General features: G+C 43.2%; 1 protein-coding gene across 1 annotated transcript in view; it reads left to right on the top strand.

Moving 5' to 3' along the window:
* Positions 1-13,847, top strand: part of TAP1 (transporter 1, ATP binding cassette subfamily B member) — a 32,180-nt gene that overhangs the window by 12,409 nt on the left and 5,924 nt on the right. Inside the window, exons 4-9 of the mRNA XM_073598272.1 lie at positions 3,001-3,131; positions 5,451-5,656; positions 5,848-6,045; positions 7,393-7,521; positions 9,192-9,380; positions 10,157-10,330. Coding sequence (XP_073454373.1) covers positions 3,001-3,131; positions 5,451-5,656; positions 5,848-6,045; positions 7,393-7,521; positions 9,192-9,380; positions 10,157-10,330 — 1,027 coding nt within the window. The remainder of the gene's footprint in view (positions 1-3,000; positions 3,132-5,450; positions 5,657-5,847; positions 6,046-7,392; positions 7,522-9,191; positions 9,381-10,156; positions 10,331-13,847) is intronic.

The raw sequence follows: 13,847 nt of genomic DNA, 5'->3' as shown, positions 1-13,847 counted from the left end.
TCCGACAACAAAATCCTAGAATTTTTTATGACGGATGTTGGCTCAAACTTGTCTTGCATACACACAGTCACACAAAGTTGTCGGAAAATCCGATCGTTCTGAACGTGGTGACGTAAAACACATACGTCGGGACTATAAACGGGGCAGTGGCCAGTAGCTTGCATCTCTTTATTTATTCTGAGCATGCGTGGCACTTTGTCCGTCGGATTTGTGAACACACGATCGGAATTTCCGACATCGGATTTTGTTGTCGGAAAATTTTATATCCTGCTCTCAAACTTTGTGTGTCGGAAATTCCGATGGAAAATGTGTGATGGAGCCTACACACGGTCGGAATTTCCGACAACAAGGTCCTATCACACATTTTCCGTCGGAAAATCCGACCGTGTGTACAGGGCATAACAGGTTTTCTTCTTATGCCGCATACACACGGTTGGATTTTCCGACGGGAAATGTTGGATGTGAGCTTGTTGTCGGAAAGTCTGACCGTGTGTACGCTCCATCGAACATTTGGTGTTGGACTTTCCGCCAACAAATGTTGGCTAGCAGGTTCTCAAATTTTCCCCCAACAAAACGTTGTTGTTGGAAAGTCAGACCATGTGTATGCGGCATAAGATTGCCCTGAATTCCCATCAACTTTGACCAGCTACCCTGTCCCAGTTGAAGAAAAAGCATCCCCACAACATGATTCTGCAACCACCATGTTTTAAGATGGGGGTGGTGTGTTCAGGATGATGTGCGGTGTTTGTTTTCCGCCACACATAGCGTTTTACTTTTGCTTTTCCTTCTACATGTTGGCTGTGACAAACAGCAGACTTCTCGCAAACTGAAAATGTGACTTCTTATGGCTTTATTTCAACAATGTCTTTCTTCTTTCCACTCTTCCATAAAGGCCAGATTTGTGGAGTGCACGGCTAATATTTGTCCTGTGGACAGATTCTCCCACCTGAGCTGTGGATCTCTGCAACTCCTCCAGAGTTACCATGGGCCTCTTGGCTGCTTCTCTGATTAATGCTCTCCTTGCCCGGCCTGTCACTTTAGGTGGACGGCCATGTCTTGGTAGGTTTGCAGTTGTGCCATACTCTTTCCATTTTCAGATGATGGATTGAACAGTGCTCTGTGAGATGTTCAAAGCTTGGGATATTTTTTTATAACCTAACCCTGCTTTAAACTTCTCCACAACTTTATCTCTGACCTGTCTGGTGTGTTCCTTGGTCTTCATGATGCTGTTTGTTCGCTAAGGTTCTCTAACAAACTTCTGAGGGCTTCACAGAACAGCTGTATTTATACTGAGATTAAATTACACACAGGTTTACTCTATTTATTTACTAATTAGGTGACTTCTGAAGGCAATTGGTTCCACTAGATTTTAGTTAGGGGTATCAGAGTAAAAAGGGCTGATTTCAAATCCACGCCACAATTTTCAGATATTTATTTGTAAAACATTTTGAAAACCATTTATAATTTTCCTTCCACTTCACATTTATGTGCCACTTGTGTTGGTCTATCACATAAAATCCCAATAAAATACATTTACGTTTTTGGTTGTACAAAATTTGGAAAATTTCAAGGAGGGGTATGAATACCTTTTCAAGGCACTATATATACATGCGCAAGAAGTGCAGGATCACAACAGATTCTGCTGATGAGAGTACCTGATTCTTGATTTTGTATTTCTAAATATCATCAATATCCTGGTCTACCCAGTTTTTAGATTACATACTATTTAAAGTGGTTGTAAACCCGAAGAAAAAAAAAAAAAACCTGTAAGACAAATGCATATTGAGCTAGTATGCATCGTATACTAGCTCATTATGAAATACTTACCTTAGATCGACACTGTTGTAGCGGTCCCCTTACACCGATGTGACTGGCAACATGTCTCCCGGAGTTATTTCTAGGTTCGCGGGCTCCGGCGATGTGATTGGCCGGAGTCGCGATGATGTCACTCCCTCACATGCGCTCGGGAGCCGCTGGTCATGGCACGGCTGCTGAAGAAACGGCAGGAGCGGGATGTTTCTTCAGTGCCTATGCGCCGATGACGTCGGCACAAGCTTTTATGTTAAATATCTCCTAAACCGTGCAAGTTTAGGAGATATTTACAGTACCTACAGGTAAGCCTTTTTAAAGGCTTACCTGTAGGTACAAGTGGTGTAACTAGGTTTACAACCACTTTAAGCTGTGATAAAGGGGTTTCTGAACCCCTAAAATGTGTTGGCTTTCTATGTCCACCAATTATTTAATTTAAAAACTTATTGGAACATTGGTGTGGCGCCATTACTGTTTTCTATCATTAAAGTATAACTAAAGGCAATACTTTTTTTTTGTTTCGAATGGAGTGGAGAGGGATTAGAACACCTGTCAGAATTTTTATTGCTGTCTGTGCCCCCATTAGGGAGATTCACTCTTTCTATGTATCCCATTTAACGTTAGAATCGAAAGTAAGAGTAAAAGAAAATCCCAAACTTTGGGCTGCCCGCAGAACAGTAATAGAGGGGAAATCTTCCAATAGTGATACCATTTCTGGTGGCCCTGGTGACAACTGGGAAATTCCTCACTTTGGAGGGATTTCAAGGGAAAGCTCATCTATGGAATACAGAGGGCAGAAAAAAAACTGATAGGGGTCAAAACTCTAAAGTTTTGGCTTTAGTTACCCTTTGGGTAGAATGGACTCATGATGCAGTGAAGGGGGTGGTCACCTATACAATATATATTGAGCTTGGTTTTGTTCTGAACTTAGGGTCAGACCAAACATGGAAACAAGCTATCAATGCATGCCAAATCAGCTCCCAATCAGCTGCGGCCAGGGTATTCCCTATCCTGCAGATGCATGTAACAAATGGGTGGGGATGCTCTTGAAATCATTGACCTAATATGACCACTTCGCCATAGTTGGAAATGATCAAATTCCAAGGAAAATGTTATAGCTCATTGCTCATTAAACAATATCCCACTATGAAAGCCTGGAGTTCTACTTTAATAACATCTTCTGCTTTGCAGTGCCTTGACAGAATTTTTCTGTGACTGCATCTACAACGTCACCATGAGTCTGGTCCACACCCAGACACAGGAACAAGTCCTACGCTCGGTCCTGAGGCAGGATGTAACCTTCTTTGATACCGAATCTACAGGTAATATAGACCAAGTAGTCATTTAATGGACAAGTCCACCCTTAAATGAGGTTTTAGAATTCACTGCAACATTGATCCAATCATTACTTTCACCTCTATAGATGTTTAGCATAGCTCTGAATTGAGATCAGGCCCTGTTAATTATTTGGGGGGACTGGGGGGGATCCTAGTCACAGAAGGTTTTTTACCTTAGGGCCAGTTCACACCACATGCAGTCCAGTGCATTTTTATTTCAGCATCAAATACACATGGATAGTAAGTCACATGGTTTTCAGTGGCATAGTTCACACCAGCGCGGTCAGTTTCAGTGCATTCCATTTCCTGAAAAAAAAAGTAGAACATGCTGCATTTTTTCTGCACTGAATTGTACTGGAATGCACCTAAAAACACCAAAAACGCACTGGAACACACATGTCCTTATTTAAGGTGAAGAAAAAAGAGGGAGAAAAAAAAATCACTGTAAAGCATCAAAAACGCACATGCAGAAAAGCATCCAGAACACATCCAGACTGCATTTCTGTGTTGTAAACTGGCCCTTAAAGCGGAACTGAACCCTCCTGCCTTTTTCAGCCAAGGAAGCTGCCATCTTGGCCTCTGTTTGATCTGCAACTGCCATGATGCTGCACATGTGATCAGTTATGACACTGACCATTTGATGGTTTGACAGTTTGCTTGAGAGCACAAGCAAATGAGACAGTTACATTTCGGCACGTGCCAGGATCATAACTGATTTTTGAAATTGTTAAGTCAATGGGATTATTTATGCTTTAATGCAGAGACTGCATTAAGGTAAAGAACCTTAAACAGGAGTTCGCCCCCAAAAAATTAAAAGTCAGCAGCTACAAATATTATAGCTGCTGACTTTTATTATTAGGATACTAGCCATCTTGGCTAAGGGAAACTGGCAAGGAAGCCTTGCGGCTTTACTGCCAGTTTCCTACTGCACATGTGCGAATTGCGCTGCACTTTCTCAATGAGCTCACTGCGGGGGGGGGGGGGGGGAGGGAGGGGCCAAACTTCCGTCTCTCTTCACGGCATGGCGAACTGAGCCGGAAGTGGGTATCTGTCAAAGCCAGGTACCCGCTCGCCCAAAAAGGTGCCAAATGTGGCAGCGGAGGGAGGGAGGAGGCAGACAAGCTGAGCTTTCTCTTTTGGGTGGAACTCGGCTTTGAGCCTTTTGAACCACTTAAAATGCTGCATCCTAGTCACTTCCTGTGCACTGACCTGAAAGTACAAACAGTTTTATCTACCTCCCAAACTATGTTCTGTGAACTACAAGTCCCCCTGCTCACCATAATATGATGAATAACATTCTTGTATTCTAAATCCTGGGTGATAACCATGGCTCCCTACATAAATACAGTGTAGTGAGTGTTGTCACCCTAGGACAAGAAGTATGTTATTTGCAGGACTACTAGATAAACATTAATAAAAATAAAAAAAACAATAAAGAAAATTAGTACAATCACCACATCTAAAGACAGGTAAAATGCAATATATTACATTTTTTGCTTTGGGGTTTACATATGCTTGCATCTTCATGTAGAGGAATAGTTCTTCACTATAAAAGGCATGAAAATGTGGAATAGTCTTCCAGAAGAGATGGTTCCAGTCAACTTGGTAAACTCTTTAAGAAATAGCTGGATGTGTTTACAAGATATAAATGGCTATTAATATTCATAGGAAGTACTACTGGGGATTGGTAATCCAGGTAGTATCCATTTATATTTGGGAGTAAACAGACTCCGCTGTCCATTTACTCCCATCCGATCTGCCTAGACGAAGGAGGATGGATCCCGTTCCATTTTTTTTTTTTAGCAGACCAGATTGGATTGGAGGTAGGTGGTTGTAAATGGACACAAGTTTGTTGACACCCGCCAGCCCATAGGGGTTAATGGACTTTCTGATCAGGTCTGCCTGAAAAAGTGACAGGCGGACCTGATCAGACTCTTCGTGTGACAGGGGCCTTAGGGTAAAACTGAAACATTTTGCCTTACTATGGATCAATGGCAGGTTTAGATTTTTTTTATGAGAACATTTCTTTTTTACCACTATGCAGTGTTTTACTACTGAAAGTAATATTATACTTTAAAGTACTGGACCTGCTTTGTCAAAACATCTAAAATACATCTAAACATCTAAAAGACATCATTTGGTCAGATTTAAGATTGCACAGGGAAATTGTAGAGGTGATGGAGATGCTGTAATTACCGGGCATACTGATGGATCCTCAAGTCAATGATTTCCTCAATTCTAATGCCCAGGAGCTGTCCAGATAGCTCTTCAGACTTTTTGATAGATGCATTGCTCTCCTGGCAGGTGACATCACATCGCGCATCACATCTGACATCACAGCAATGAGCGAATCCCTCAGCCACAATCTGAGCCTCTTGATGTGGTATCTAATGAGACTCATCTTCTTGGTGATATACATGGTCAGTTTGTCTCCAAAGCTTACAGTCTTCACTATGCTGTGCCTGTTGATCATCACGCTTGTGCCCCAGCTCTCAGGATCATTTTACCAGGTGAGAATCAAGATATGTGAATCTTGAAGGGCTTCAAAGCCTTTACCTACCGTTGTATGTCTAAAAACAACAAAGTGGTGGATGCTTATTTCTGCAGGGCCGCTTATAAATGGCACTGCAAAAATCACCCATTCATCCATGTAGCGCTGTCACTGAACTATTGTTTTGCTGTTCCTTATTCTGTCCCCCAGAATCTGGCCAGGAAGGTCCAGGAATCCCTCTCAAAAGTCAATCAGGTGGCTCTGGAGACATTCTCCAACATGAAGACAGTACGCAGTTTTGCCAATGAGGAGGGCCAGTGTCTACGGCATGAGGCAAGGCTCCACGATACCTACCAGCTGCACAAGATGGAGTCTCTGGCGTATGCTTTCAATGGATTAGCCAACAGTGTGAGTACATTGTGACGACCACCCTGGGCATGCTTTGTGTAACCTATGTGTAATAATTCTTTATGTCATGCTCCTGTCATTGCTTGAACATCAGAAGAATGGTTAAAAAGGCTTACAGATGTGCCTATGTAGGCTGGTGCTGTCTATTTTCTACACTGTAGTGGCTTTGCAGTTGGAGGGGAAGTCAAGAGAAATATGGTTCCTCTATGGATTCCTTTGTCACTGGGGAAGCTATCCAATTGGATGCTGCCATCCCATGTGACTCTGGCAGCCATCGTGGGTCAGGCAGAGCCTATTTAAAGTGGAAGTAAACCCTTCTATCTTTTTCAGCCAAGGAAGCTGCCATCTTGGCCTCTTTTTGATTTATAACTGCCATGATGCTGCACATGTGATCCGTTATGACACCAGCCATTGGATGGTTTGACAGTTTGGTTGAGGGCACAACCAATGGGAGTGTTACATTCCTGGCATGTGCCGGAAATGTAACTTTTTTGAAATGGTTAAATGGATGGGTTTACTTCCGCTTTAAGGCCTTGGCTCCCAGTCTTGGTGCACATTTAGCATGTGGGTAGTGCAGGAACAAGTCTCCCTTCTGGTAGGGACAGTGGATAGTGATAGGGAGGGATTCTTGATGAAAAGGGAAAGGATAGGGACACGCCATGCTTCCTGGTAGCCTCCCAGTTTGAGCAAAAACCAGCCAGCCTGCATTCCTCCCCTCCAGACAGACACTGTTGGCACATTTAAAACCTGCTCTGCTACACATCCTGTGAGCGTTCCCAGTCGGGTGTCCTCCCACCGTGGCTTGTTATGAATTGCGAACTCTAACTTTAATACAAGTTCTGTTTTTTGCAATTGAACTCTGAGTGTTTACTGATGTTGCACCACGCTGCACCTCCCCACACATAGACTAGCTTTTGAAAGCAATGTGTGACACACACTCTTCTTTAGGCTCATAAAGCGGACCTGACCCCCATTCTGTCTGAAACTAAAGAGCGCCTTTGGGTCCTGGCAGAGTCCATCTGAACATCTGTGTATGTGCAAGAAATTTCCAGTGTGTGTTCAAAAGTGACAGTTTTGGAACCTCCATAACAGCCATTTTTGCACAAGTGCAGGGGAAACCCAGGTGTCCACAGATGTGCCACAGAGTTCTGAAGCCCTATGGCAACATCTGCACAGAATCTGGGAGGGGGGATGGGAAGATGCTAACATCATTCTCACCTAGGCCTTGAAAAAAGAATAAAAATAATATCCAAATGTGAGAGAGGGAGGAGGCAGGGCGACCGCTGCCCAAAAATGAAAATGCTTTGGCTTTAATAAGTGATGTTAATGATTATGTTCTCCTTGAAGCTTTCAGGTCTGGCTCTGAAGGTGGGCATTCTGTATTTTGGTGGACGTCTAGTGACAGAGGGAGAGGTCAGCGGAGGAGAACTGGTGTCTTTTGTGATGTATGAGCTGCAGTTTACATCAGCTGTAGAGGTGAGAAATGGGGGTGAACCGTGTCATGATGTATTTATATTGTGAAAAATAGCTTTAAACTGTAGAGCATTAAGGCAAATATTTAAGGACTTTTCTGGCCCATTTTTATTAAAGTCCCAAAAAACACACCCGACTCTCCCTCGCAGGGGGTTTTCAGCATTTTATTGCCAAAAAACAAATGCACATCAGTCTCCTGGCTTACACTTGCAGCACTGCTTCCCTGGCCTTACACATCAGGCCCTTGCCTGTCTCCTCCTGACAGTCTTCTCACACTATATGCATGCAGCAAGCAGAACCCTGCTGCGCTGGCTCCCACCTGTCTTCTAAGAGGAGCCCCCCTGACTCCTGAGCTGAGACCTCCCCTGTCCATCAGAATGGAGCCCTGAACACTAGTCACCTCTCCAATCCCTAAGCAAGCAGTGTGCTGATCGTCAGCAAAACCTGAACCCAAAATGAGAGATCTCATCAAGTCTCTACAAAGTCTCTGGACTCCAGGACCCAAACTGGGTTTTACCACACTCTTAAGAGACTGAAATTCTGATTTCATAGAGTGGTCACTACTAGATCCTCTATCTGGTGACTGCGGACAAAGATCAAAAGCGGCGCTGCTATGGACTTCAGTCCATAAAATAATAATTTTTTTATAAAGTATCTTACTCAGCAGAGCTGTTTGTCCTGTAAGACTGCATGTACATTTGTTCTGTGCAAAGTTGAATGTTATTAGGCTATTTTCTCTCCAGACTGAATTTTTTTCATTAATAAATAATAGAGCGGTTCGGGAAACCACATTTTGGCCACTGGATGAAGCCGGCGACCATAGTAAATAGGTATTTAGTTCCTATGATCATCTGCTCCATCTAGTGTTCATAATGGAGTATTTTCCTGATTCCCTCTCTTGTGTATGAATTAATAACATTCAAGCTGAAGAGTCTTCTGGACTGAAGATGAGAGGGACCTTCTTACATAGTTACATAGTAGGTGAGGAGTAGGTTGAAAAAAACCCAAGTCCATCAAGTCCAACCTATGTGTATGATTATATGTCAGTATTACATTATATATCCCTGTATGTTGTGGTTGTTCAGGTGCTTATCTAATAGTTTTTTTAAACTATCGATGCTCCCCGCTGAGACCACAGCCTGTGGAAGGGAATTCCACATCCTTGCCGCTCTTACGGTAAAGAACCCTCTACGTAGTTTAAGGTTAAACCTTTTTTCTTCTAATTTTAATGAGTGGCCACGAGTCTTATTAAACTCCCTTCCGTGAAAAAGTTTTACCCCTATTGTGGGGTCACCAGTCCGGTATTTGTATATTAAAATCATATCCCCTCTCAAGCGTCTCTTCTCCAGAGAGAATAAGTTCAGTGCTTGCAACCTTTCCTCATAACTAATATCCTCCAGACCCTTTATTAGCTTTGTTGCCCTTCATTGTACTCGCTCCATTTCCAGTACATCCCTCCTGAGGACTGGTGCCCAGTGAGATTGAGATTGAGATTTGCAAATCATTGTATTCTATTTTTATGGAGATATCATTCAGCATCCCAACTTTTTTGGAATTGGGGTTGTAGAACAATGCAGGAGTTTAGTTATTTGCTTCTTCAGTGGATAGATTTTCTAGAAAAAGGAAACAAGTCTAAATAACAGTCTGTAAGCTTTTTCTTGGTTCTTGTTCAGGTCTTGTTAAGGATGTATCCTGATGTCCGAAAAGCAGTTGGATCTTCAGAAAAGGTCTTTGAGTACATGGACAGAAACCCACAGATGCCACCCCCAGGAAGTCTTCAGCCAACAAACCTCCATGGCTACGTCCAGTTCAGAAACGTCACCTTCTCTTATTCTAGGCGACCAGATCAACCAGCTCTTCGGGTACCGTCACAAAGTCCTAGTTAGTAGTGTACTAACCCATAGAGGTCAATAAGATATCAGCTGACTGCAGACAGATCATTGAAATATGAATTGAATTGGCTGCTATGAGTAATCGCCATACAGAATAAGCCCAAAAATCATTTGTAAAGGGAAACAGTCTGTGCCATAGCTACTTTTATGGGATTTATACATTTTCAGTTGGAATGATTTTATTTATATGTGGGCTAGTGTGCTATAAAGCATTTAAAAAAAACTTGATTTTTTTCTGTGGTTTTACCTGCAATTTTTTTAAGTTGGTGATAGAGTCTATTTAAAGGGCTAGTTCACCTTTACAGAAAAAATGTAAACCAGATGATCTTATATGCATTATTATTTGGAAAGTTTGTACCATATTTGCAAACATTCTAGAAGCTGAACATCACTCTGAATGATTGCAAATTTGTCTATAGGTTAGATCTCAGATTACTAGAAAACAGCTCTTCTGTAATTTATTGGAAATTCAGCTTCTAGGTATGATATTTAACCCTTACTACCTATACACTATAGCAGGCATAGGCAATTAGCGGACCTCCAGCTGTTGCAAAACTACAAGTCCCATCATGCCTCTGTCTCTGGGTGTCATGCTTGTGGCTGTCAGAGTCTTGCTATGCCTCATGGGACTTGTAGTTCTGCAACAGCTGGAGGTTCACTAATTGCATATCCCTGCACTATAGCTATCCTTTTATCATTTAAAGACTCCATGTAATGGTGGTAATGTATTCCCTTTAAATCCCTAGGATGTCTCCTTTGAGCTACGTCCAGGTCAAGTGACGGCACTGGTGGGCCCTTGTGATGCCGGCAAGTCCACGGTTGTCCAGTTGCTGCTCAGGTTTTATGAACCACAGAATGGGGAGATCCTACTGGATGGGAGATCTTTGTTTGAATACGACAACAAGTACTACTGCAAAAAGGTAAGTGTATTGGTGGCAACATAGGAGTAGGAAAGGCTTCACTTACTACCAGGAGCATTTTCTGCCTGATTTAGGCTCCAGGGTATGCAGTGTCATTTAAGATTTAGAGCAGGGGTCTCCAAACTTTCTAAACAAAGGGCCAGTTTATAGTCCTTTAGACATTAGGGGGGCTGGACTGTGACAAGTGGAAGTAGAAAATGCCCCGGTGTCTGCGGGAGTTACAATGCCTCAGGCTTGGTCTTTGGTCTGAAGGAACGGAAATGGTGCCCCATCATTAGTATTAGTGGAAGGAGTAGTGTCTTGTCAATAGTGTTAGTGGGAGGAACAGTACCCCAGCCTTGGTGAGAATGGAGGAAATAGTGCCCAATCATTGGTGTCAATGGGGGAAAAAGTGCCCCATCATTGGTGTCAGTGAGAGGAATAGTGCTTCATCGTAGGTGTCATCTGGAGAAATAGTGCTCCCATTTTGGTGTCAATGGGAAGAATAGTGACCCAGCGTTGGTAACCATGTATTAGTCGGCGTTTTTACATAAAAGACAATTCTTGCTTGCAGCATTTGGGGTGCCATTAACAGTGAATATGTGAGACATGCCTTTTGACCCAGTGGTTGATGCCTTTTGGCCAATGTGAGTAATAGTGTCCCATTATTGGTATAAGTGGGAGAAATAGTGCCCCATCGGTGGTGTCAACTGGAGAAATATTGATGTCAATGGGAAGAATAGTGATCCATCATTGGTATTAGTATGAGGAATAGTGCCACATCATTGGTGTCAATTAGAGGAATAGCACCCTGTTGTTGGTCAATGAGAACAGTTTTGTCCCATTGCTTGTGTCAGTGGAAGTAATGGTGCCTCAACATTGGTGTGCTTAGGAGCAATAGTGCATCACATGAGTGGTAGGAATGATGACCCAATGGCCGTATAAAGGCAAGAAAAGGGCCACATCTGGCCCGTGGGCCACAGTTCAATTACTCTAATAGTCTTTCAATAATTTCCCTTTTGGTTGCAGAGGGTTTTGCCCCCAGGGTAACTTTGCCAACAGCGCTTAAAGCCTAGAAACATCTATATTATGGAGCGTGTTCATTCACGTTGAGGCTTATAAAAATTATATTTAGCATCTTCATACGTTAAAGCTGAACTCCAGGATAAGCCAATATTGTCTTCTACAAGAGTCATGTTTATTCTTATTTGAATCCTTAGCTTTACAGCGTGAATGGAGAAATCTCCCACTGTTTTGACAGCCAGCCCAGCCAATCAGATGCAGCTGCAGTTCAGCAAACATTTTTCTGCCCAGCTCCTTTGATTCTTCAATTAAAGGATGTCGGGCCACCCGCTGATTGAGTTATAGGATGTTTCATCAGGAACGGCCGTATTGTGCACAGTGACAGGACATCCAGTCAGGTGTATTGCAGTGCAAGGACCATGCTGATAGGAGAGAGCAGAGTGACAGAGATTAACTCATCAGTCTGCTGCTTCTTCTTTCACTGTCCAGTCACAGATTGGGGAGTGGGAGAGCGGGAAGGATACCTGTAGGCAGTAGCAGATGATGGTTTTTTGTTTGGGGGGTGGCAAACAATGCACCCACAGCCACCCCCAACCCCCCCTTCTGGCCGAGTAACCCGCACCTTGGGTTGGGTCAATTACACAACACCCCTCTGTCGGTCGGGTTACCAGTCTCACACTTACCCCATCTATGGCGTGCCAACGGGTGGTGGCCTCCGCTGCATCAAGGCGGCTATGCGTCTCTTCCCTCCTCCTCGACCAATAGGATCGCTTCTCCTTTTGGCCAATCAGGAAACGCTTCCTGATTGGAAGGGAGGAGAATCAGTGTGACAATAGTGAATATTAATTCGCTACTCTCACACAACTGGGTGGGCTCAGGGCACAGTGCTCTGCACCCCGAGCTCACCCTTTTTTGAAACCTATTAGAGCCTCAGACTCTAATCACGTGCTTCAAAAAAAAAAAAAAAGCCCCATTGGAATCAATGCACCCAGCGCCCTGCATTTAGATTAGGGGGCCGGACGCATGGATAAGGGGGTCCACGCCCCTGCACCCTGCATTACGGGCCCCCACTGCCTGTAGGTAAAGGTAAAACTGCAGTAATAAAAACAAACAGCTCTCATATATGTATTTTATTTGTATATTTAGCTATTTGCCTAGAGTTCAGCTTTCAGGTCTGCACAGTGAAACTGACAGCTGGATAGTGATCATTTCAAACTTTTTGCACAGGAAGTTCTTCAAGCCGTGCAACAACATTTCCTGTCATCAGCCATCCTTATTTCACAACTACACTGCTGCTGCTAAACAGACTTTTAGGAAAAGTTGAGCATTTTTTTTTAACTGCAACTCTCCTCTATGTTATCTTATCAGTACATGTACACAGGGTTGTTTACAATCATTTCTAGGCAGTTGAGATTAGAGGCTTTTTTGGAACGCAAAAAAATGGGTTCAGAAGCTGAGTTTAGAGGCATTTCAAGTGCCAAATGCTTCTAAACGCGGCAATTTAAAAAAAAACGCTTCTAAACGCAAACGCGGCAAAACGGACATTTTAAACGTCGGTTACTATCCGTCAAGTTAAATCTTTCAGGAGAGGTTGTAAAACTGTCCCGTGTACATTGGGGTTGCTTTACTAGAATTGAAGAGTGCAAAATCTGGTGCAGTTCTGAATACTAACCAATCAGCTTCTGGTTTTTGTCAAACAAGCTGAAGTTAGTAGCTGATTGGCTACCATGTACAGCTGCACAAGATTTTGCACCCTCCAATTTTAGTAAATGAACCCCATAATGTTATGCTGTTGCATAATGTTGTCCATTGCAAGGTTAAACATTTTCTGCAGATATGACTGTAGAATACTTGAATACTTTTACCTTGTTTATGTAGAAAAAAGGGGCAGCATGTCTAGAAAGGGCACCCCCGGACCACCTTATACTTACCTTACCTGCAGCCAATCCCTTTGGCAAGCACTGTCACATAATTGGACGATTGGGGTAGACATGACACCTCTCCTAGGTAATCAACACATAGCTAATCTAAGTGCTGGCTGCAAAGGAGGAAGTAGCTGCCAGGTACAGCATTTAAAGTGATGCTAAATACACATTTAAAAAATAAAATCCTATTCAAGTATATTTTCTTAAATCAGTATGGTACCTTCTATTGCTATCAGCCTCCTCCAAATTCCTTTTTACTTTTTTTTTTTTTTTTTGCTGCTGTGATCTGATTTTCTGTTAGAGGGTGGTTACCAGTGGCCAGTCCATTAGAGGCACCCCTAGTTTGCATGCAGGGCACCGGACCCACACGATTGTATGAGTGTGTTATTTTCAAGTCATGTGATTAGAGCCTGAGGTTGGTTTCTGCGCCAGGAACCCACCCACTTGTGACAATAGCAAATCAATATTCGCTATTGTCTTCCAGCTTCTCCTCCCGATCTGCCTCTTGTTCGGGAGGAGAAGCTGCGGAAGCCGCGGAGGGGCTGAGTGCGGGGGGACCATGGCGTGGAGGGGTAAGTGCGAGGGGACCG

This window comes from Aquarana catesbeiana, linkage group LG09, assembly GCF_042186555.1.
Source record: "Aquarana catesbeiana isolate 2022-GZ linkage group LG09, ASM4218655v1, whole genome shotgun sequence".
NCBI lineage: Eukaryota > Metazoa > Chordata > Amphibia > Anura > Ranidae > Aquarana > Aquarana catesbeiana.
Note: the sequence above shows the minus strand (reverse complement) of the source record. Positions and strands in the feature narration are given on the sequence as shown.